General features: G+C 36.8%; 1 protein-coding gene across 1 annotated transcript in view; it reads right to left on the bottom strand.

The window, feature by feature from the left end:
- The window catches only part of CDC73 (cell division cycle 73), a 116,147-nt gene extending 97,842 nt beyond the window's left edge, over window positions 1-18,305 (bottom strand). Inside the window, exons 1-6 of the mRNA XM_004751502.3 lie at window positions 18,083-18,305; window positions 15,287-15,392; window positions 12,927-12,996; window positions 7,622-7,684; window positions 7,487-7,539; window positions 3,928-4,016 (exon numbers count right to left, since the gene is read on the bottom strand). Coding sequence (XP_004751559.1) covers window positions 3,928-4,016; window positions 7,487-7,539; window positions 7,622-7,684; window positions 12,927-12,996; window positions 15,287-15,392; window positions 18,083-18,213 — 512 coding nt within the window. The 5' untranslated portion in view covers window positions 18,214-18,305. The remainder of the gene's footprint in view (window positions 1-3,927; window positions 4,017-7,486; window positions 7,540-7,621; window positions 7,685-12,926; window positions 12,997-15,286; window positions 15,393-18,082) is intronic.
- Between the last annotated feature and the right edge of the window lie 7,836 nt (window positions 18,306-26,141).

Raw genomic sequence — 26,141 nt, forward strand, 5'->3', positions numbered from 1 at the left:
ACTATTAAACAAGTTGAATATGCAGTTAAAAACTTTACCTGAAATACATGAAAATAAGTAAAACTATAGTTTTATAGCTTCATCAAATTTTCCCAAATGCAGGAGGAAATACCAATTCCAAACAAACTTCTCCAGAAAATGAAGAAAAGGAAGTACTTTCCAACTTATTCTGAGACCAGAATTATCTTGATAGGAAACACAAAGACATTATAAAGAAACGACAGACCTCAATAACATGGGTACAAAATTCTGTATAAATTTTAAAAACTCTAATTCAACAATACAGTATGATTGTGGTAGGCAGCCACTGAAATAATTAACAATATCCACCTCTTGGCATTCACACCCATGTATAATCCAGTTCCTGTGGGAGTGGGGAGGCTAAATCTTGCTTCTAACTTGCTTCTAACAAATAGAATGATGTACAAATGATAGGGTGTCGCTCTGAAGATTTGGCTATAAGAAAACAATTTCGGGCGCCTGGGTGGCTCAGCCGTTAAGCATCTCCCTTCGGCTCAGGTCATGATCCGAGGATCCTGAGATCAAATCCCACATCAAGCTCCCTGCTTGGTGGGAAGCCTGCTCCTCCCTCTCCCACTCCCCCTTTGTGTTCCCTCTCTCCCTCTCTCTCTCTCTGTCAAATAAATACATAAAATATTTTTTTTAAAAAGAAAGAAATCTCTATCTTGCTTCACAGCTCTCTTGGCACTCTTGCTTGCTCACTTTGATGAGATTATTTCAAGATTATTTCCGTGAAATAATCCATGGAGAGACCAAATGTGGCGGCAAAGGACCAAGAGAGTCCTCTAGATAACACCTGAGGAACTATAGTATTAGTCTAACAAGCTGTCAAGAACTAAATTCTACCAACAACCACATGGGTGAGCTTATAAGCAGATCTTTCTCCCACCAAGCCTACAACTGAACTGCAACACTGTGAGAGGTCCTAAAGCAAAGAAGATACGCAAATCACCCCAAGACTCCTGACCCAAAGAAACCGTGAGATAATAAATATGTGTATTTTAAGCGAGTATGTTTCAGGTTAATTTGTTATGTGGCAACTTCAACAGATGAATGGATAAGTAAAATGTGGTCCAAATACACTACGAAGTATTATGCCTCCATCAGAAAGGATGAATACCCAACTTTTGTATCAACATGGACGGGACTGGAAGAGATTATGCTCAGTGAAATAAGTCAAGCAGAGAGAGTCAATTATCATATGGTTTCACTTATTTGTGGAGTATAATAAGTAATATGGAGGACACAGGGAGATGGAGAGGAGAAGGGAGTTGAGGGAAATTGGAAAGGGAGATGAACCATGAGAGACTATGGACTCTGAAAAACAATTTGAGGGTTTTGAAGGGGCGGGGGATGGGAAGTTGGGGGAACCAGGTGGTGGGTATTATGGAGGGCACGTATTGCATGGAGCACTGGGTGTGGTGCATAAACAATGAATTCTGTTATGCTGAAAAGAAATAAATTTTAAAAAAATTTGTTATGAGGCAAGGTAACTAATAAAATAATGAAGTAGTAAAATAATGAAGTAGTGTTTATCCATGAAATGCAATCAAAAAATTAATTTAATTCATCATTATCAACAAGAAAACTATACCATTATCTCAGTAGAATCAGAAAAAAAGACAGCTACAAAAAAAAATTACAAGAACTAATCAATGAATTTAACATGATTGCAGGATATAAGACCCACACCCAAAAATCAATTGTACCTCCATACTAGCAATAAATCAAGAATTGGAATTTTTTTTAAACTATCACTTATAATAGTATCAAAAAGTATGAAATACAACAAAAAGATATATAAGGCCTACACACTGAAAACTATGAAATGTTAAATTACAGAAGATCTAAATATCTTTCCATTAATAGACAGAGAAATAAATACATCTTATTCATAGTCAGAAGACACAATATTTTTAAGATGTCAATTCTCCCCAAACCGGTCTACTGATTCAATATAATCCAGTCAAAATCCCAGTGAGCTTTTTTATAGGAAATGACATGTTAATTCCAAAACTCATGTGAAAATGTAAAGAACCTAAAACAGAGAAAAACATCCTTGAAACAGAAGTACAAAGTTGGAAAGCTAACACCATCTGATTTCAAAACTTAAATTAAAACGGTTTGGGATAGGCAAAAAGACTACTAGATCAACAGCACAGAATGGGTCCAGAAACAGACCTACACATTAACAACTGATTTTTTATGAAAATGCAAAGACAACTCAATGGAAACCAATAGTGCTGAAATAAGTGGGTTATCCACATACCCTAAACTGATCTAGATCATAAAAAATAAAGATTTTGATCCATGCTGTATAACCCAAACAAAATATTAACATAGATTCCAGACTTATACATAAAACCTAGAACTAAAAAACTTTCTACAAAGGAAGAGGAGACAATTTTTGTTGGCTTTGTTCAGGCAAAGATAACTTAGATATAACACCAAACGCAATTCAAAAAAGAACATGTTGATAAATGAGATGTTATAAAAATTAAAACAAAACAAGCTCCTTTTCAAAAGGGAGTTAGGAGAATGTAAAGACAAGTCACAGACTGGGAGAAATACCTGCAAAGCCCCTGTCTGAAAAAGGATTTTTAACCAAAACATACAACAAATTTTCAAAACTCAGTAATAAGAAAATAATCCAGTAAGAAAAAATGGACAAAATGTGAACACACTTCACCAAACATGATGTAAGACAGCAATAAGCACACAAGATACTCATAGTATCATGAGGTAAGTGCAAGAAATCATGAGGTAAGTGCAAGATAGAATCACAATTGAGATACCATCCTATACCTATAAGCACAGCTAAAATTAAAAAGCCTGACCACACCAAGAGTTTGCAAGGCTGTGAAGAAACTAGAACTCTTATGTAGGAATGGTAGAAAAGTGAAATGGTACAATCACTCTGAAAAGTTTAATAATTTCTTTAAAAGGCAGATCTAGAACAGTACACAATTCAATCACTCCTCTCCCAGGTATTTACTCAGTGGAAAAGAATACATATGTCCATAAAACACTTGTACAAAATGAACATAGCTTGAGCTGCAACTGCCAAAAAACAGCAACAAGCTAAATATCTATAAACAGGTACCTAGGAAAACAAACTGTTTTACGTCCATACAATGGAAAAGAATGAAATACCCAGCAATAATAAAGAACAAACTACTGATACATCCGATAATATGGATGTATGTCAAAACGATTATGCTAAGTAAGGGGGCCAGACCCCCCCAAAAAGTACATATTATGTAATTCCATTTATACTTAACTCTAGAAGAAACTAATTTATGTTAACAGCAGATCAATGGTTACCTAGAAAGGTTAGGATATGGGGATAGGTAGAAGTGTGGAATCATAAAGTACATAAGAAATTTATAGGGGTGATGCTATATTCATTATCTTGATTACGATGATGGTTTCACAGATGTATACATACGTGAAAGCTTTCAACTTATATTAAATATGTGCAGCTTATTGTTATGTCAGTCACCTTGAATAAAGCTTTTAAAAATAGGCACTGAATTTTTAAGTTTGGATAGAACTCCAAAGCATTATATTGTGCCAAGAAAAAAATCATAAAGTGATTCTAATTACAGTAAAAATCAGGGATCACCAAATAATACCACGGGCCAAATCCAGCCATGCCAATTCACTTATGAATGAACCAATCACAGACTGTTTTCCTTACCACAAGCATTAATAAGTTACCAAACAACAAAAGAAAACAAAACAAAAAAACTTTCAATCTCCTCTACCCTAAAACATGCCCACACATCTTCTGAACTTAGATCACAGTAGCATATAATGAATGCAAGAGGTGAAGTAAATGTAGATAATGTATTAACATCTCCTTTTCCATATACACTTAACACTTTCTACTACAGAAAATCTTACCTAATCTGTTCAGTCTGTACAATCCCTTCTTTGTGACCCTCCAAACGAGCAGCCAATCTCTCTTTATCAAGGCGCACACACTCTTCATCCTGAAAATAATCACTGGTTAGTGACTATTTTACATTTTTACCTAATTTGTAGAGCAACAACAAAAACATGTAACTTTTCCTTACATAAATTCCTGCCTATAACATTCCAAGCATTGCTGGCCTTAAGTCAGCTCGACTGAAAGATTACTTCTAGTTACAGAAAGACAATAATAAATACATGTTGGATCACATAAGAGTAGAACTGATTAAAAACTTACCAAAGAACTTCAGCAACTTTTTTCCAAGATTAAACGTTCTTCCCATAATGTATCATATCTACTTTTATTCATAAGGTATTATACCACAAATAAATTCCTTCTCTTCAGAAAAATTTATCACTAAATTTTATGAAACGCCTTCACCATAGTCAAAAATTTCATTTTGGAGATAGGTTTTTGCACCTGTTGCCCCAGGTCCTGATCCATCAGGATGTCTGAGGATCAGAAGTAAAACCTGAGTGCTTTCAAAGCATGTTCCTTAGAACATTAGGCATAACCTACAAAGTGCCCCATGGTCATTTCTCTGAGTTCAACCTTTGGTAGCTCAGCTTTTCTCTAACCTGCATGTCAGAATTTCAGATAAAATTTAGTCTGGAAAGTGTTTGGTTAAAAGCAAAACTTGAGGGGCACCTGGGTGGCTCAGTCTTTAAGCGTCTGCCTTCGGCTCAGGTCATGATCCCAGGGTCCTGAGATGAAGCCCCGCATCAAGCTCCCTGCTTGGTGGAAAGCCTGCTTCCCCCACTCCCCCCGCTTGTATTCCCTCTCTCGCTATGTCTCTCTCTATCAAATAAACAAAATCTTTAAAAACAAACAAAACAAAACTTGATCTAGTTCAATGTCCACATTCAACAAATGAGAAAAATAAGGATCACAGTCAGTGTCTGTGGCTAACAAAATATGGTACTGTATAAAAAGCATCTGTATATTCGATGTTGTGCTCCATCCAATCCATGCTCTAATACTAACATCATTTAAAACACTACGCTGACATGAATGCGAAGATGGTATTTTAGCAAGCTGCATTAAATTTTAGCCATTTGTAATGAAAGTAATAATACAAATTACTCAAGTTCCTTAGGAGACTACTGATTTTAAAGACAACTGCAGCCTAGAAATTAATCAGATTAGATCAGAATCTCTGCTCTCAAGGTTTCTCTCCTAGCCCAGTGCCTTGCAGTTTCCCAGCGTATATGCACTAAACTGAAAACTGTTTATGTAACTCATTGTAACTTTATAAATACTCTGGAAAGAATTATATTATGCTATTTCTTGCTGATGTTCCAAGTTAATGGTAGCCTAGCAAATTAGTACTTTCAACATGTTCTATTTATTTAAAATAATTTAACTGAAAATTCAGGTTTTTCCAAATAAATAGTGTTTCTAAATTCACTCACTGTTCACAGTGGGTCATAACCTTCTTTCATACAGAGAGAGCTGGAGAAAACTTCTGTATTACTGCTGCCAAATCTGTAGTCAGTATATATAGAATGGCTAGAAGCCAGATAGTCTGGGCTCTAATTCTGGTTCTGTGAACCTCAGCAAGTAACTTACTCTCTCTGAGGGGTTTGTTTGCTCATTGATGACATGCATAGTACTGCCAACTTCAGGAGGCTGTGGCTGAGGATTACATGAGTTAATATACATAAAGTATACAAAAGTCACCAAGAACAGAGGAAAAACAATGAGCTAATTATCACTATGATTAACTAAGAAATAACAAGTCCATGTCTCAGTATGCTTAATTAAAATTGTCTTAAAATTAATTAGAACAAAATTGTACTGTTTTAGCATCAAATTCTGTCACTGATTACATAGAACATACTTACCAACAACCCTGTCCCTTTAAAAGTTACCATTTTATCCTTAACTATGGATGCTTTGTGTTTATGTAGCAGGCAAAAGGTACAACTATTTGATTTTTATACAAGTGTGAAAGGAAAAGATTATGGTTTCTAGTAATATTAACATTAGTGATGACTACTATTTCTATATTATTAATTGATATATTGACCAGTTCAGTCATTTCTCAGATTTTCATTTTATTTTTAAAGATTTTATTTATTTATTTGACAGAGAGAGATCACAAGTAGGCAGAGAGGCAGGAAGAGAGAGAGAGAGGAGGAAGCAGGCTCCCCGCTGAGCAGAGAGCCCGATGTGGGGCTCGATCCCAGGACCCTGGGATCATGACCTGAGCCGAAGGCAGAGGCATTAACCCACTGAGCCACCCAGGCGCACCCATTTCTCAGATTTTAAGGCTACTTCTAGTACATAATCTTCCACGGTCAGGGAGTTTTATATGTAACTGATCTGGGATTTGTTAAAAAATGTAAATAAATAACCTCATAATCATAAAATAAGAATTTCTAAGGCTTAACTTTCTTACACAGCACCATAGCTGTTCAATGACTTTTCTATTTAAAGGTAACTGTATTTCTTATACAGCTCCTATTTCATGTGACCTATCCTTATTTACCAATATTAGTATTCCACTTGCTGGCTATAAAACACCACCAAAAAAATATGTAACCTAATACACCAGTATTTTTTTTTATATTTATTTTTTTAATTTTTTTTTTTTTAAGATTTTATTTATTTATTTGACAGAGAGAAATCACAAGTAGATGGAGAGGCAAGCAGATAGAGAGAGAGAGGGAAGCAGGCTCCCTGCCGAACAGAGAGCCCGATGTGGGACTCGATCCCAGGATGCTGAGATCATGACCTGAGCTGAAGGCAGCGGTTTAACCCACTGAGCCACCCAGGCGCCCTTTTATATTTATTTTAGAGAGAAGGGGGTGCATGCAAAGAGGAGGAGGGCAGAGGAGCAGAGGGAGAAAATCTCAAGCAGACACCAGCTGAGTACGAGACCCTGAGATCATGACCTGAGCTGAAACCAGGAGCATGATGTTCAAATGAGCCACTCAGGTGGCCATATTAATACACACCAGTATTTTAAGAAGTAACTGCAATAAGCACTTCATGTTCACAGTTCTTAAGAGTGAAGCAAATTCTCAGACCATCTTATTCCAGGGGTAGGCAAACTACAACCCAAAAGTAGGCTCACCATCCAGTTTATAAAATTTTATTGGAATACAGCCTTGCCAATTGATGTAAGTATTGCGTCTTCCTGCTTTTGCACTGTAATTGCAGGGTGGAGTAGTTGAACAGACACTAAATGACCCAAAAAGCCCAAAATACTTACTAAAATGATTCCTAACAGAAGTAGTTTTCCAACTCCTGACCTAGCCCAATACTTTCATAAGGATATAAAAGAAAAGTGATCTGTCCAACATATAACTTCTATGTAAAAGATCTTAAACTACAGCTCAAACTACTATTAATCAAACATTCATTATACTAGAACAATTTTTCCAGAAAAAAAGCTCGTGGGACTACTATGAAAAAGAATTCTTATTCATATACAAACCCAATGTAGTAATACTACGATTCACATTTAAAATAAAGTCCCATTACCTCAATGCGTGGTTTCTTTGCTTCTGCTAAAACCTCATCTGCAGCTCGTTTTACTTTAAGAAAAAAAAAGTAAGTAAGTACATAGTTCTGAAATAAGTTTTTCAAAGTTCAATATAAATATGTGACAAAACATACCTTGGGTAGATCTCTGAAGACCTATTTCTAGAGGGGCACTTCTGTCTATGCTTGCGGATGTTGCTAGAGATTTAAAAGAATTATGTAATAAAATCAGTATTTGATCACATATACTTGACATTATTACAAGAAATGCCCAATACTTGTTATTTCTTACTGCATATAATAATTCTTACAATAATAATTCTTACTGTATATAATACAGTGATTTCCCTAAGAAAAAAAATAAGTTTTAAAGCAGTTTTCTAAAAAATTAGAAAAGATTAATCTGCATTTAAAAGTCTGTAAAAGAACAAAATATTTTTAATAATTTAGTTCACAAATTATTGTAATAATCTGACTGAAAAATCAACTGGTCACTTCATAGAACAGATACTCTAATGTTAATTACCACACATACACACAAAATGTTATCTAAAATAAATAGATAAACATACGTATAAAGAAAAACTCTTTAAACTAGCATTCGCCTTAAAAATGCAATTTTTAGTTACTCACAATTGGTAAAAAAATAATAATAATAATTACTTTTTAAATTAAATCATTTAATTTTTGAATGGTTCAAAATAATGAAACTAACAGAAGAATGTACCAGTCCCTATCCATCTAGTTCTCACCACCCTCCTTACTGTCAGTCTCTTGTGGATCTTTCTAGTCTCTCTCTGTAGTTACAAGAAATACAAAGATACACTTTTATTATTTTATTATTCTCCTCTTTTAACATATAAAACAGCACACTATACACACTGTCATGAACTTTTTTTTTTTAACCTAATAACAGAGCTTTAACATATCAGTATGTGCAGCATTCTTTAACTTTCTTTTTAAATCTACATAGTATTTCTTGTATGGATTAATTATAATTTATTTAACTAGTACCCTATCTATCCACGGGCAGTTCAGTTCTAACCAGTTTTTGTCACTACAAACAATGACACATTGTTCATGCATTTTCAATCATACCTCTAGGATAAAGTCTCAGATGTAGTGTTTTCAGTGGGAATTTCATCAAGTGACACTACAACTAAAATTACATTAGGATATCTGTTTCCTCAGGGACTCCTAAGTGTATTATTAAACTGAAAAATTGTTATCAATGAGGCTAAAAAAAATACTATATATACTTTAAATTTATTTATTTTTTTAAAGATTTTATTTATTTATTTGACAGAGATAGATCACAAGTAGGCAGAGAGGCAGGCAGAGAGAAAGAGAGGAGGAAGCAGGCTCCCTGCTGAGCAGAGAGCCCGATGCGGGACTCGATCCCAGGACCCTGAGATCATGACCTGAGCCGAAGGCAGCGGCTTAACCCACTGAGCCACCCAGGCGCCCCTATACTTTAAATTTATAATTATGAGTGAAATAAACATTTTTCAGATGATTTCATCACTTTTTCTTTGAATTTTGTGACTATAATCTATTGGGTTTTTGGTCATTTATACATGTATTTATAGAACCACAAGCTCACCTGTATTATCAGTAAGACCGGTCAATTCACTGTGATAGGTGTTGAAATATTTTTTTCCAACTTGTCAGGTCTTTAATAATACAGAACTTTGAATTTTTACCAACCTATTACTTGAATAATCCTATCTTTCCCCCACGGATTTGACCTCCTTCTTTAATTGTGTCAAATTCACATAATTTAACATTTAAAATATAAAAAACCGTTCTATCAGTTTATTCACATAAATTACTAGGGCTCTATAATTAGTTCTACACTAACATTTAAAATATAAAAAACCGTTCTATCAGTTTATTCACATAAATTACTAGGGCTCTATAATTAGTTCTACACTCCAAAACAGTATTTTCTCATTGCTCTTCTCCAAACTTTAATGATAGTTACTTTCACCAAATGGATTTTAACATCATCACGTCTAGTTCCACCCCTCCCCTCAAGAAAAACTAAAGATTTTTATTGGGATCATGTTAAATATGTAATCTATATTATGAACTGATTTCCTTAAACTGTTCTGTCTCCTTGTCTAAGATCATGGAATGTCTTTAGGATTTCCTCAACTTGCTCATTAAACCATTAATTCAACAATTTGTTTTAAAAATGCCAAAGGAATATACTTGATGACTAAATGTATTTGTCCTATAGAAACTACAGGAAATGACATGGATGATTAAAGGGTAACTTTTTTCTGGACTCTGAAAAGAAAAACCATTTACTTCCCCTAAAGTACTCTCCCCCACTAACCAGTCTATTTATCAAGCTCACCTGAGATACTTAAAAATAGAGAATCCTAAAATCTATACCAGATCTTCCGAAGCAAAAAAGAAAAAAGTCCATTTTCTAACAAGTGCACCATATAGTTTAAAAAAGAAAAAAGAAAAAAAAAAGTCTTTGCCTATCCTCAACTCCATCCTCCCCGCAGCAGGATTAGAAGCCCTCCTCAATCCTCTCCCAAGATTTTAACCCTTATTTAATCTGTCTTTCACAATGGTAAACATGTTCAGGACAGGAATTTTGCATTTTGTATATAGCACCAAGTACAACGCCTTTAAGAATAACCATTCAAGGAGCACCTGGGTGGCTCAATCAGTTGAGCATCCAACTCTTAATCTCAGCTCAGATCACGATTGCAGGGAGGCTGCTTGAGATTCTCTCCCTTTCCCTCTGCCCCTCCCTATAGCTCATGCCCACTCGCACGCTGCCTCCCTCCATCCACCTCTAATAAATAAATCTAAAAAAAAGTAAATGAATAACCACTCACTAAGTGCTTACTGAATATTCAGTGAGGACAATACAAAAAGATAACACTCCAGATGATGGTCTTTCCATTATGCAAGAGACTGTGCAAATCAGTCTTACTGTTAAAGCCGTGGAGCACAGTATGTGATAAGATAGCTATTAATGACTTAAAGGTAGTAAATTCCACCCCAAGAAAGGTTAGGGCCAATCAGAACTATATTGACTTATTCATACTATTATAAGATTATATAAATGTATTCATACCCATTAATTTATATTATGTAACAATTTATTATACCTATTTATTCATATTTTTTAAGACAGCAAATTAATGATAACTCATTTATACAGGTAAGCACCCACTATTTACCACTGCTCTAAATGCTGGGTATTTAACAAGTGTTTGCCCTCTTAGAGTTTACCCTTTAGTGGGGGAGACAATATATAAATAAACAATATGTAATTTCAAATCAATGTAAGGAATTTGATGAATAAATCAGGAAGATACTATACATAGATGCACACATGTGGCAAAACACTATTTTATATTTTAGAATGGTTAAGTCCTTATTTTTCTAAAGATTTTATTTACTTATTTGACAGAAAGAGAGCACAAATAAGCAGAGCAGCAGACAGAGGGAGAGAGAGAAGCAGCCTCTCTGCTGAGCAGGGAGCCCAATGCAGGGCTCAATCCCAGAGTCCTGGAATCATGACCTGAGCTGAAGGCAGCCACTTAACCAACTGAGCCACCCAGGTGCCCCTGGTAAGTCCTGACAGAAGACTTAATAAGCACAGATGTGAATGAGATAGTAAGAAGTAAGACATATGACAATGTAGAGAAACAAGAACTAACACAGAGAAAACAGCAAGTACAAAGACTTGAAAAGTTAGGATAGTTAAAAGAATCAATAAGACAGGACTGCCGCAAGGAGAGGAGGGTTGGAAGATGAGGCCACAGAGATGTAGGCAGAAGCAAGATCACATACGTCAGAAAAGAACAAGAAAAGTAAGCTTTATTCTAAGTATGACGGGAAGCCACAAGATGGGTTTGACCAAGTAAGTGACACAATTAAGTTTATATGCATTTTCACAAACAGGTCACTCTAACGGGTAGGCCAAAGACTAGACCAGAAAATACGGAGTGGGGGCCTGTAAGAGGGCTATGCAAGTCTAAAGGGGGAGAATGGAACAGGATAGGATAGAATGTTTTAAAAAGTGTCTTACTTTTAAAGTTAAAAAAAAAATGATTTTGCTCATGAAACTGATCAAAGTAATCAGAGATTCTTCTAGGGTTTTTCCTTAACAACTACATGAATAAAAAAGAATTTATTGAGATGGAAACACTGGGAGACCAGACCTGCTATTTTAGTTTTGTTTGAGGGGAGAAAGGAAGGAGGAAAACAGCATTCTATTTCAGATATGTTGAATTTCACATACCTACTAAATATCCAAGGAAAGATGTGAACAGTGGATTTATAACTTGAGCTTAGGAATAGATCAGTGCTGAAGATTGGTAAGCAAAATAAAATGAGAGATGGACAATGAATAGAAAGAAAATCAAAGGAGTCTGGTGCCCCAAATGCAAGTGAAGAAAGGCTTTCCAAAAAAGAGTAATCAACAGGGGCGCCTGGGTGGCTCAGTGGGTTAAAGCCGCTGCCTTCGGCTCAGGTCATGATCCCAGGGTCCTGGGATCCAGCCCCACATCGGACTCTCTGCTCTGCAGGGAGCCTGCTTCTTCCTCTCTCTCTGCCTGCCTCTCTGCCTACTTGTGATCTCTGCCTGTCAAATAAATAAAGTCAAATAAATAAATAAAGTCAAATAAATAAATAAAATCTTTAAAAAAAAAAAAAAGTAATCAACAGTGTCAAATGCTGTTGAGAGGCCAAGATATGGATATGAGATGAAAGGAACTGATAACCCCTAAATCAGTGCTGACTTTTAACAGTGATTTTAGAGATGTTGAGTAGGAAAGTCAGACTGAAGTGGAGTCAGGAGGGAAGCAGTGAGATCACACAATTGTTAACAAAGAATTCAAGACAAATTCAACAGATACTAGGAATGTGGGGTCAAAAAACTGTTCAATGAGAGATCTTACAGTAAAGGGAAAGAGAAAACTAGAAAGCTGATGATGCGAGAGAAGTAACAATTCTTAAAGGCAAAGTCTTTCAGAGTATGAAAGGAAATGGAGTCTATAGACAGAGAAGTGTGACTGGCCTTAGAAGCAAAAATAGTGCATTCCCCATATAAGAAAAGAATGGAGAGCATATGCAAACATATGCTGCTGAAAGTTAATTTTTTAGTGGAAATACAAATTCTCATCCCATTGCTTTTTTATTTCACAGGGGAAGGAAACAAACAATGGCTATTTAAAAGTGAGAGCAAGGGGCGCCTGGATGGCTCAGTGGGTTAAAGACTCTACCTTCGGCTCAGGTCGTGATCCCAGGGTCCTGGGATCGAGCCCCACATGGGGCTCTCTCTGTGGGGAGCCTGCTTCCTCCTCTCTCTCTCTCTGCCTACTTGTGATCTCTGTCTGTCAAGTAAATAAATAAACTCTTTAAAAATAAATAAATAAATAAAAGTGAGAGAAAGTTAAAAATTACTCACATGCTTCACCATTGAGATATCCAAGCAGATCTTTTCGGTCAGGTCTTCTAACCACAGGTATATTTTCAGTCTGAAGTGAAAATTTTAAATTAGTTATCAAAACAACACAATTATAAGGAACAATAAAGACAAACATTGTGTAATGTATGAATTTCATTCCAACAGATCTTGATAGTATTTATTTACGATTTTATCTTTAGGGAGTTAGGCTAAAAGAGCCAATAAAAGTCTTGAAAATTTTTATAAATATTAACTTTAAATAACTTCATTCTTGAAATTCAAGTAAGATATATAAAAAATAATCAGTAAAAATAAAACAATGACCCCTCCTTCTTCAAAATATCAATTGCAATCTTTTTTGTTCCCTTGGCTTACCTTAAGTATTTTTTTATTTTATTCATGATACTCTGCATGCTTTAGGCAATTATCTTTTTAGTCCTACTGCCTGCTCACTTTACAAATTTCCAAGTGCCTTCTTGCTTCAAACACAAAACAGCCTTCTTCAAAACATTCTACTTGAACTCCAAAATACACTATCTCACCCATTAACCTAAGTTTTCATAATAACAATAGGTATGTGCTATTTAAGCATGGAGAAAAAAACTTGAGGAAATTATACAAGAAAACATTAATGGCAGTTGTTTACTTTCCATATCACACATTTCTTTTTTATCCTTGAGTGTATACAAAATTCTGTAAGAAAGGGGAAAAGATTAAAAAAATTAAACCTGGAAAATGTATCTATTTTGGTAAAATGGATAATTTCCCTTTAAGCTTCTGTATTAGCAGTTTGTAAAGAGGTATGCAAAACAAATAAAACTGCATACTTTAGTCACCAAGTCATCTTGGGGCCATGAATTCAAAAAATCCTGTAATTACCACAATTTTCCATATCATTTTTATAATATCAACAACGTAGTGCAGGAATGACAGGTGGCTGCAAGATTTTAAATTAAAATCACTTTGTCACTTTATATAAGCAAAAATGAAGTAACAAGAATCCTTTGGCTAATTATCTTATACTAACTACTGCACCATTCTGCACATACTCCTTGATGACAGAAATAAACTATACTGAATCACTTAAAATTAACTTTTTTTTTTTAAGAGCAGGCTAAATTTTAATTTCTGCTATGAGTATAAATATTTAAGAGCCTACAGATTTTTGTGTGCTTATTTTTAAAAACCAGCCTACATGGGATATATCATAAATAGTTAAAAGACTTAACTTTCTTTAAATTACTGTTTCTAAGTCTGATAACAAACTTCATCATTTGGTTACTAACAAATTATGGACATAATACAACAAATTGAGAAAGATACAAGTCTATACACATTAAAAAAGTAGCCACGGCCTAGGAAAACTTACTTCAGAAATGGTCTGCTCACAAGAAAGAGCAAACAACAAAAAAGAGGAAAGAATAAAATTTGCAGAACCCTAAAATTATAGAAGTATTTTACTTCTGTGAAGTATTTAAGAAAAACACATGGGAAGAAAGGTAACAATTACAGCTACATTTTTCAATAATATAATTTCTAAATCTAAAGCAAGTACCTGGATCATCTTTATTACCACAAAATGAATGGACACAGTCAACAAAATATCCTAGTTACTGCCTAATTCAGTTTTTAAAAATTTAAGATGAGTAATGTAAGTTTATAGAAACATTGTTATTTTTATCCCACTATTTCCCCACATCTCAAGTAGTTTTACCATATGTATCACTTCTTCAATATGTAGTAGATTGTGAATATTTATATCCTATTCAGAAAAAAGGTGTTCAAATACTGAGATGCTGAAGGCAGGCAAAACTGAAAATAAATGAGTTTGTCAATGAAGTATTAAAAAGGTTTATTAAATTGATTAAAAATTTAAAGTTGTCTGTTAATCTTGGTTCTTTTTGATGCTTCCAAAAAAGTTTTCTCGAGATTAAACTAAAGTTCGGCATATCGGAGTCCTTCCATAGGCTTATGAATTTAAAACATTCCTATAAATGCCTTCAAAACTTCTGTTCTTGTAAACAGTACCCACATTTTACATGAAAGTCACAGATTTAAAAATCCGCATAAATCACAGTGATCTAATTTTGACCCTCGAGTAGACTCTCATACAAACAAACCTTTTATTCTTTTGATCTGAAACCCATGAGGGAAGTGATTCATGCCAAATGATGTCGTCCCACACTGCTTACAAGGACTCTATGGAGTCCTGAAGAGGTCCCTGTTTGGGCGCCAAATGTTGTTGCACACTGAAATAAAGTTCTTAGACACCAATCTTAGTGCACGATGACATAACAATTCCTCCATCAAAAAAGGAAAAAAAAAGAAATAAAAAAAGTTTTAAAATGAATTTTACTTACGGCTGCCCGTCGGACATAAACAGGATGAGAAAGGTGCACATTATTAAGTAGAAACAAGATAGAATCCAATGTGTAGTACTCTCTGGGTTGGCCTTCTTTTCCAGTCCTGAAATAATTAAAACAAGATTTATACTCAATTTTAATTCAACTCCTTGGACTTAATTATATGTTTGAATTTATCTATACTTACTTTGCTACCCAACAATGAATTTAACAGGACTAACAAAAATATCCATAAAGTAGGAAATTTAATAAGTGGAACTGTCATTTAAGCAAAAGAACACAAAGGTAGGTAATGACAAAAAGCAAGAAGGAAAGCACACCCTATTCATACTCTAAGGTACTATATACACTTTTTAGAACTAGCCCAAATTTGGTTCTGGTCTTCATCAACAGAGAGAGGAATCTAATCAGTTAAAGAGGATCCACAAGAGAAAACAAACCAATTAGGAGAAATACAACTACTGCCAGGGCTCAACTTAGAAGAAATTTATCCTATGTCTCCTAAAGTGAGATACTGCTAAATAGCACCCTTAATGACATTCTTAGAGTAAACACAACAATGAATTTCAGAGGTATAATTCTTACAACATCCTTCAAATTAAACTAATGATGTAAAACATAATGAATTCTAGGTGTGATAAAACAATGCAGTTTAGAGGTGCAGGCTCTTTAATGAAAGCACATAATACTATTTGCTCAACAATATTAGTGTTCAATCTCACCCTTCCTACTACATACTCCTCACCTGAAAATGTCAATGTATTATTTAAATTCATCTGAATACAGCCCAAAGTAATCAGCCCCAACCTACACCTCTCTAGCCTGCATTTCCACTTTTCCTCTAAACTGGTATATTTCAGATCACACATCATTACCAAATATTGTACTACAAAATGTAATACATAGGTAACTTTTTTTGATGATGATATAGAAAAGCAAAGTAACATAATGTACAGCATGTAATAAGGATAGCTATTGTTTACAGTTATGGATGTATGTACACATGCATACAGAGATGAATAAATGAACTAAAAATGTATTTATTGGTGTGATTCACTGTTGTTACAGTTTGAAATCTATTCTAAGCAGTCCTTTTTCCACTACCAGCTTCAATGAACTATCAAAACATTTCCCTTCCAGTTCTCATGCCATTAAGCATGTCCTTTAAGACCTAACCCATCATGGGGCACCTGGGTGGCTCAGTTGGTTAAGCGGCTGCCTTCGGCTCAGGTCATGATCCCAGCGTCCTGGGATCGAGTCCCACATCGGGCTCCTTGCTTGGTAGGGAGCCTGCTTCTCCCTCTGCCTCTGCCTGCCACTCTGCCTGCATGTGCTTGCTCTTGCTTCTCTCTCTATGACAAATAAATAAAATAAAAAATCTTAAAAAAAAAAAAAAAGACCTAACCCATCATGTCACACTCAAGTTCTTTACCCATTCTTTAAAGCTTACTCATTTGTTCAAGAAAAATTTGTAGCACATCTACATCCCAAACACACATCTGTGAAACCTATTCTAATACCCCCACCTAGAAGTGATTACTCTCTTAAAGGCCAAAATGCAATTCTTACCAAATAATCTGTTTTATCTGATCTACTCTGATGAAGTTCACCTCTTTTGAGTCAGGAACCACGGTGTTACGAAATTTTTCTATTCTTCACATTGAACCACCCTACATCGTGACTATTCCTCAACCATGTTTTAAAGAAAAGAAATAAATAAATCAGTTAAAATTCCCATCAATGTAACTATCTGTGCAAATTCTTCTGTAAGGACAAAACGCAGGAAACCCAATGATGTCACTGCATCAACATTTCATAAAGCTCATCGAATCATCAGCCCTCAAGGCCAAAAAACTAGAAACCAACAAACTAAATTTCCCCTCGCTTTTCATCAACTCTTCATAAAAGCCCTGTGCTCCCATTCAATCAAGCGAGATGAGTATGAAGTTCTTGGCCCAAGCTTCCCATCACCCAAATGAAAGACCAATGACAGAAACATCACGACAAAGGCCCCACACGATGATCAGACCTAGTTCTAGAGGTTTTCCTTAATGACTTCAATTCAGAAAACCCCGCGGGGACCAACGTTCCAAGACAGTTCTCTCTAAAACACATTTCCTAAAAACCCCACACCACCCCCCCGTACCTTTCCTAGCTCGGTAACGCGCACCCCCATTTCACCCGTGTAACTCCTGGCTCCAGGAGGAAACTCCTGCCTTCGCCCCTCACTCACACGGGGTGGGGGAGGGCTCTTCCAAAGTGACCCCAATCGTTCTAACTTCACGGAGTTGGTCGCCTTCTCTCTCCTTGAGGGAATTTTACGAAAAGAAAAAGAAACCAGACCAGGAGCTGCCAGGGGCAGGAGGGATAGTGAAACACATGGCAGCCTGGGAGAGAAAGGAAAAAACAAAAAACAAAAAAACTACAGAACACAGAAAGACGTCTCCAGGACCGGACGGTGTGCCCTTTTCTGCAGCCTCACACACAGCTAACACTCGACACGCACCCGCAGCGATGAACTAGACAAGTCAGAAACTCCCTTGGTCCCTTTCCCTTCGGCGTCCCAAAGACTTAAAGAAAATGGACTACTCAAGACGCACCTCCTCCGATCCCCTCCTCACCTGAAAGTGTAACTTCTTCTCTAGAGGGAAAACTTTTACCCAGGGACCCGTTTTTTTTTTTTTTTTTCCTCCATCCCCAGAGGGAATCGGGGGGAGGGGTTAGGAAAGAGGTCGCCTGGGGGCGCCCAACTCTGCCCGGCCATCCCCCAGGCCACAGCCACGCCGGACTTACCCCCAAACTACATAGTTGGTTTTCACATTCTTGGGCCAGGAGAACTCGCCGAAGATCACTTCGTCTCCCTTCACCACAATCTCCTTCTTCTGGATGTTGTACTGTCGCAGGACGCTGAGCACGTCCGCCATCTTCCCCCCCCCTCGCCGCCGCCGCCGCCGCCGCCGGCCCCGGGCGAAGCCGCCGCCGCCGCGCCTGCCTCCTTCTTCCCCTGTTGCCTCGCCCTCTTCCTCCTCCTCCTCCGCCGCCGCCGCCGCCGCCGCGAACCAACAGCAGCCGCACTAGCAGCCGTCCTCGCCTACGACAGCAGCTGGGGCAGTAGACACCCAGGCTGCCGAGGACCCCGCGCTATGAGGCAAGGCCCCGCCGCCGGCTGCCCGTGGAGAACGCCTGACTGCGCGCCTCCAGCGCTCCGCGGCCGCCACCAGGGGGAGCCGCGACCGCCCAGGAACACGCCCCTCCCAGACTTCCACTCGGCACGGGACCGAATCGCGGCCCGAAACTCCGAGCGCAGGGATACGGCGCTCACGTACGGCGCGTGTACGGGGAATATTGCCGGGCGCACGCGCACGGACACGTCCCTCGTCCCTCGCAGCGCGCACGCGGCTAGCGACAGGTGCGCGCGCACCTGCGAGGAAGCGGCGTCTTTGCGTCCCTCCAGCATGCACTGAGGGATCGCCGACCCTCTTTGCGCCCGGAGGCTTGTGGCACGTTCCCTTGAAGGGAATGGAGCTGGGCAGAAGAGCTGCGGAATGCTGGGGTTACCGTACCGACTAAATGGGACCCACTAAGTGACCTCTAAGTCTTAGTGATCTAATGAAGCCCCTATAGAAGGGTGAGGTTTGGTGGGGGGTAGTTTGGGGTGTTCTGTTTTGTTTTGTTTTTAGTGTATTCGCATAGTGTTTCAGACCTAGTTTGGAAAAGATCAATGTCGGGCACCTACATTTATTACCTGTTGTTTGACCTTGGCTAAGACACTTACCTTCTCACAGCATTCATTGGTTACTGGAGAAAAGGAGTTAGGATGAGAATATCTAGCATCTACCTAGCAAACCATCAAAGTACCGTTAATGTTGGATCTTGCACTTCAGTTCTTTAGATGATGACTTTTTCCAACCTGGCCCCTTCTCCGTGCCAGCCCCAAAGAGGTGTGTTTAAATGGCTCTGTTCAAAGATGCTAATAAAAATGTTAGAAAAATGGGGCGCCTGGGTGGCTCAGTGGCTTAAGCCTCTGCCTCTGGCTTATGATATAGGTGTTCTAGGATTGAGCCCCATATGGGGCTCTGCCCTCACCGGGGAGCCTGCTTCCCCCTCTCTGCCTCTCTCTCTGCCTACAGGTGATCTCTCTCTCTCTGTCAAATAAATAAATAAAATCTTAAAAAAGAAAAGAAAAAGAAAACACAAACTCCAAACTGTCAAAATTAGAACACTTTGATTACTTTTTTTTTTTTTAATTGGCACCAGAAGTCTAAAGGCTGTCCTTGCTGGAAACAATGAAATAAATTCAATATACTGTGGCCTGTATACCTTAAACCAAATATCTGGTGAGGCCCATAATTTTTTTAATTCCTTGTACTATAGCAGAAAGGAGGGGGTGGGGAGGCATCTTCTTTACTGACATAACCAAATACCTTGACCTGTTTTGAAAGGAATCCATTTTTATTATGTGCACTACAGAGGGATATAAGTGTGTAGTTCGGGTCCTATACTATCTATAGCCATTTTGCACATGAATTTGAGAAATTTTGTCTATTTTGTCTATTGAGAAAATACCCTGTAGTATTTTCCTGGACCTCACTGCAAAAACAGATAGTATAAAGAACTTAACTGCTCTCTAATCTCCCGCACTGTCTAATCATGCTTGTATCAGAACACCGGGTATTACTTGATAGTCCTTATTTGCTTGCAGCCCTCTTCCTGCAAAACCAAAGGGCAATAGACCTGTGTCATCATATCCTAGTGTCTAGCACATTATTTGGCACATTATTGGCTCCTGGAAAATGTTAAATTAATAAATGGATAGATGAGTTCAACAAACTCAAGATTTGATGGGTAGGAGAGTTAGCCATGGTTCCTTTAAATGATACTTAATTTTATTTCCTACACAAACAATGACTGTCTTAGTCCATTCGGACTGCTGTAAGAGAATACCATAGACTGGCGGGTGGGGGGCGCTTATAAATAACATAAATTACTTTCTCATAGTTCCAGAGGCGAGGAAATCCAAGATCAGGTTCCCAGCAGATTCATTGTCTTTTAAGAAGCCGCTTTCTGGTTCATAGATCCCAGTCTTCATATTGCATGCTCACATGGTGGGAGAAAAAGGGAGTGACCACAAACAGTCTGTCTATAGCAATGGCCAGTTAGTCTCTTTTAGGATAAATTGTGGGTTTGAGGGGAGTGATTCGTAAACTCAACATAAGGAGTTACGACATTCATAATTTGTTGCTTGTTAACAGTTAAAGAAATATGTAGATCATTTCGTTTTTATTTAAATCCCATGCAGTCACCCTACTAGTATTAGTTCAGTGATGTTCTTTCCAAAATACAATAAAAGGCAAGATTAGTACTAGAGCTGAATGTAGGAAATTAACTAAAAAAAAATGGGAAAATTTAGTCTTGTTTCTTTGTCTTGGGTGAAAGCTGTCCACTTCTTCAGTCATCAGGTTCCAAAGAGTTCCTAGCCATTCTCAGTTTGAATTATCCTGATAGGATAAAATGTCCAGCAACCAGGAGAAAGTGGTACGTACATCTTTTTATTCTTTTTCAAGATTTTATTTATTTATTTGAGAGACAGAGAGACTAAGTGGGGAGGAGGGGCAAAGGGAGATGGAGAAGCAGGCTCCCTCCTGGGCAGGGAACCCAGTGCAGGGCCCCACCCCAGGATCCAGGGATCATGACCTGAGCTGAAAGTAGAGGCTTGACAGACTGAGCCACTCAGGTGCCCCAGTTGAAAACCATGGATGAAAGATCATTACCTTAGAGTTTTGCCACTATGTCCATTGCTAACAATAACTGCCTGATTAGATCCTTTCCATCAATTCCAAGGATAGTTATACTCTGATAACTTTGGCAGGTGACTTAATATCCAGGTTTTAAATTAAGAAGGGTATGTTTGAATAGGTTTTTGGAAATGCACCTTGAACTTTCTAATGATCATTTTGGAGGCATCATAAATCAGTAATAGTATTTATTCATGTTAGTCTGTAATGGATAGAATCTAGGATTAGAAGTAAATGTTTCAAGTGCAAGGGGTGGGGGTTAATTGTTAACTCATGAGGAGATAATCTATAGGTTTCAGTGGGAGTAAATCTTATTGCCACCAAGGCCAATGTCAAAATTAAGGCCAAGAAAGTTCAAAATTTTTTGAGAGCTTTGTTAATTTTAAATTTAAGATTCCATTAATTCTGTTTCATTTTCCTAAAGTTTGTGGAAGATAAGGATGTGGAGCCATGGCTTCCCAACAAGGACAAACCTCTGCCCAGTCCTGAGAATAAACAAACAGCCTGAACATGTTCGTAGCTCATTACTAGAGGAATTTGTGTAAAATCCATTTGGCGGTGTTCAAAGGGTCATCAAGACTTTGGCTTCTGTCCATTTCCTACATTTACTGCTTGCTAGATTAGGTCTTAGGCTGATAAGATGCACATTGAAAACATGCTCAGTAATATCTCTACAATTACCTCCACTAATGTTAGTTCCACATCATTGTCAGTTTATCCCTGCTATATTGCTTAATCATGAGTCATTATGATAATCCACTTTTAAAATCATCTTTTCCTTAGATAATAGCAAAGCATCCAAACGGTTGTAATTTTTTCATTTTGAGAGGCTACTGTAGAGGTTAAGGATTCTGTTTTCAAAGCATTCCAAGATCATGGGATTATATATGTATTATCACACACACACACACACACACACCACACATATAAACACATATATATACATTCATGTTTGAAGAACTATGTGTAAATGTATACACAATTATATATATAATATATATACATATATGTGTATATATATGTATATACCTTTCATGCTTGAAGATTAGGATTTTATGATGATGAAGGGCACATAGTATTTAAGCTTATCATTTTTGAAATATATAAAACTCTCTATATACATATGTTTACTTATGTGTATGTGTGTGTGTATATACTCTTACCTTTTGTCAGCTGGTAGATTTAGGTAAGAGAAATTAGGTATCTGAAGTAATTTAATTCTGGGAGAGCCTGATATTTTAAGGGTAAATTTGGGTATTTGATAGCATAACCTTATTGGAAGTTTTTAATCATTCTTTGTATTCAGGAAACATTGGTAAACAAAATTAAATCAGGCACACCCAAGAGAGTTTTAAGGGGTTGTATTATGGATAGTTTCCTAACAGACATAAGCAATAATTAGATTCTCCTTCTTTTGGTAAAGGAAAGAGGGTAACTGGATTTAGTGTTGTAGTCCTGGATAGTGTGGTGTGAGGGAAATGAGTATTTTATAGGAGGGTAGGCAACTACCGGAGAAGTGCTGAGTGATTTTTGTCAATGAGAGAGTCTTGAGTGGCTTAGGGAACAATTCGGTTTAGTGGAGACCCTAGAGCAATTAACTGACGCTTTCCTGTGTTTTACTACTGTTTTGTTATAGCTCTCCACCAAGACAGGTTAACTTTGCCTACTGAATATAATGAAAGACTGAAATAAGTAATAAATTTCCAGAGTCAGTGATCTAGTGCTAATTCAGACTTCTCATGAACAAAAAGATAAAAGGGACTTTTGATCTAGGGTCCTGGAAGCAAAATCTTTTGATAATCTTCTTTTAACTTGAAAAGTATACAGTCATAGAAAAGTACTTCTTTTTCTTTAAGGATTTGTTTTGGTTTTTTTTTTTTTTTTTTTTTTAATGGAGAGCAAGCAAGCACAACCAGGGGAGCACCAGGCAGAGGGAGTAGCAGGATCCCCGCTGAGGAAGGAACCCAATGTAGGACTCAATCCCAGGACCCTAGGATCATTACCAGAGCCAAAGGCAGATACTTAATGACTCAGCCACACAGGCATTTTTATTAATATTTTTATTAATACATTCTGTTTATGTATAATTAGCTTAAGAAGATGAACATTGTTTTGTATTATCAGCCTTTCCCTAACTTTTACAAAGAACAATTTCTCATAATAATTTTTTAAAACTTGAAGAATTCTGGAAAAACCTAATTATATTTATTGTCCTTTCATGTGTAGGGTAAAGTAGCAATTCTTTCTGTTTCCTAATGGCCATTTTGGGAGACCTGATGAGAGATGAGGTATTATTCTGAATCTGGGGACTAAATTGAGAAAAATAAAAATTAAGAATAGTTATTAGAGCAAACAAGAATTTTCTCAGTATCTAAATACAAGGAATATTTATAGGCAACATTGTAAAAACATACCAATAGACAGCAATGGTATTAGGAGCTGAATTTTTTCAAAAGTAAAGAGGAGTTTCTTCTAAATGGTTTAAGAACATGTGATAAAGCACTAAAAATTAACAAATGTTTTGGTGACAAAAAGGAACATCTACTAATTTGGGCACAGAAGAACTGAATCTAATATTCTATATTACTTTTATTGTACTATTCTATTATTACTTTTTTTGTACATTATTTGCATATTCTAATATTACTTTTTTTGTACATTATTTGCATGACTATTGTCAATGTAAAATGTATAAGTATGCCTTTATATATGCGTGTATTTAGGCAAAAATGCACATATAAATATACAAATAATTAACATAGTTCAAGTTTTTTTTTTTTTAAGATTTTATTAATTTCAGAGAGAGAGAAAGAGAGCCAGTGGGAGGAGGAGCAGAGGAGAAGGGACAGAGCCTGATGGGGGACTTGATCCCATGACCCAGAGATCATGACCTGAGCTGAAATCAAGAGTTGGACGCTGAGCTGAAATCAAGAGTTGAACGCTTAACCGACTGAGCCACCCAGGTGCCTTAATATTTGAAGTTTTTTTTTTTTTTAAGATTTTATTTATTTATTTGACACAGAGAGAGAGAGATCACAAGTAGGCAGAGAGGCAGGCAGAGAGAGAGGAGAAAGCAGGCTCCCCGCCGAGCAGAGAGCCCGACGTGGGGCTCTATCCCAGGACCCTGAGATCCCGACCCAAGCCTAAGACAGAGGCTTAACCCACTGAGCCACCCAGGCACCCCAATATTTGAAGTTGTTAACAATAGCCTTAAAATATGTATATTATTATTTATAGTATGTGTGTATATATCATACATATATGCATACATATATATAATATATACATATATATGCATATGTACATATATATAATATATACATCTATATACATATATATTTCCCTCAAATAAAAATTGAAAAAGAAAAGTTTCAAAAAACAGAGTATGTTTCCCTGTTAAGAATGTCTAATACTCATTTGATGTATTGGAAAGCAGGCATTTATACCAAAGGACAATGTCACCAGGACATATGGATTGTAATTATAAAACAAAGTTTGGAAACATAGAGGGGCTGGTGGAAGCCAGTGGAGAGAGAAAGGACCCTGGCCCCAGTTCTGGGGTGGATGTCTGGCCAATTATCTGGGCTCCAAGGGGGAAGCACACACCTGGCAGGGTTCAAGAAAAGGGCCTTGAGAAGCTTCAAAACACATCTCTAGCTTGCATTTCCAGTGGATATGCTTTTTGACTCCACACAGTCTCAGGAGGATTTGCGCTCTGATGTGTAGAAACAATACAGGAAAACTAAGACACTAGCACCTATGATGGGCAAAATCCAGTGACCAGCAGCATCTGCGTGTGGCCTCTTTGGAAGGATCCCTGCTACGACTTTGAGGTTTAAGGTCATTCAGATGCTTCAGCTTGTTCTGGCAGAACCTCTTCTCTCCCAAACGGTCTGACCAGCAGATTGTGGCTGAAGTAGTGCTGTGCAGGTTATGAAGTTCAGACCTCAAGAGGCCTTGAAGTTTCCATCTTCACCATGTAAGTACACTACCCTGACTGAGAACAAGATATATATACATCATATTAAATTTAACATCTTGATAAGCAGCAATACCTCTCTTTTTTAAAGATTTATTTAATTTATTAGAGAGAGTGTGTGTGTTTGTGTGTGTGTATGTGAGCAAATGGGGAGGGACAGAGGGAGAGAGTATCTTGAAGTAGACTCCCCGCTGAGTAGGGAGCCCGATGTGATGTGAGGCTCCATCCCAGGAGCCTGAGATCATGACCTGAGCCAAAATCAAGATTGGCAGCTTAACTGACTGAGCCACCCAGACATCAAAAGATTAGTTAGTTAACTATTCATTTAAAATCTTAAAATTAGTTAAGGTTCTGGAATTTACAGTTTTAGCTAACACATTAAATCATTATTTATAGTATTATAAAAATTTCATTTAGTTATATACATTATATAGATTTATATTTTCATGTATTATATGTATAGCACATATATATATGTAATTTTAGTCATGTTATAGAAAAATGATAAATTACTTAACTTATAAAACCAACATAGGAAATTTAGAAAGTTTAAATCATAAAAAATGTTAACCTTAGTCCTGTACAAACAAAATACTGTATTGAAATAATTTTTATATAGGAAATTAAAATATAAAAACTGAATCATATCAAAAGCTCTTCCTTTATTTTGGAACTAACTAAAGCTTTGTCATTTTGTCTTGTAACTATGTAACAAAGGCTATTCAGTAAATATGCTTTTCAGGGTTCACAAAATAAGCAGTAAGAATTTGACAACTCTTTTTTCTTTTAGATTTTTTACTTAATCTGGGCTAGATATTTCTAGAATGAGCACATTATAACTATGTTTTTGTTTGATCCATCAGTTAATCTTTATGTTTGCCAAGAGAGAGAAAAACAGAACAAAATGTTAAGGAGCCAGCTTCAGACAAATCTTGAATTACTACTGTAAAATGCTAATTTATATTTTCCATGCAAAGAAAGAAGAAGAATTTGATATAGAAATAACATTTTAACACATACACACATACACACAAGTTCTATTATAGTTAATTTATTTTTCTTAAAGATTTTATTTATT

This window comes from Mustela putorius, unplaced genomic scaffold, assembly GCF_011764305.1.
Source record: "Mustela putorius furo isolate JIRA1106 unplaced genomic scaffold, ASM1176430v1.1 tig00000508_pilon_pilon_pilon, whole genome shotgun sequence".
Lineage (NCBI taxonomy): Eukaryota > Metazoa > Chordata > Mammalia > Carnivora > Mustelidae > Mustela > Mustela putorius.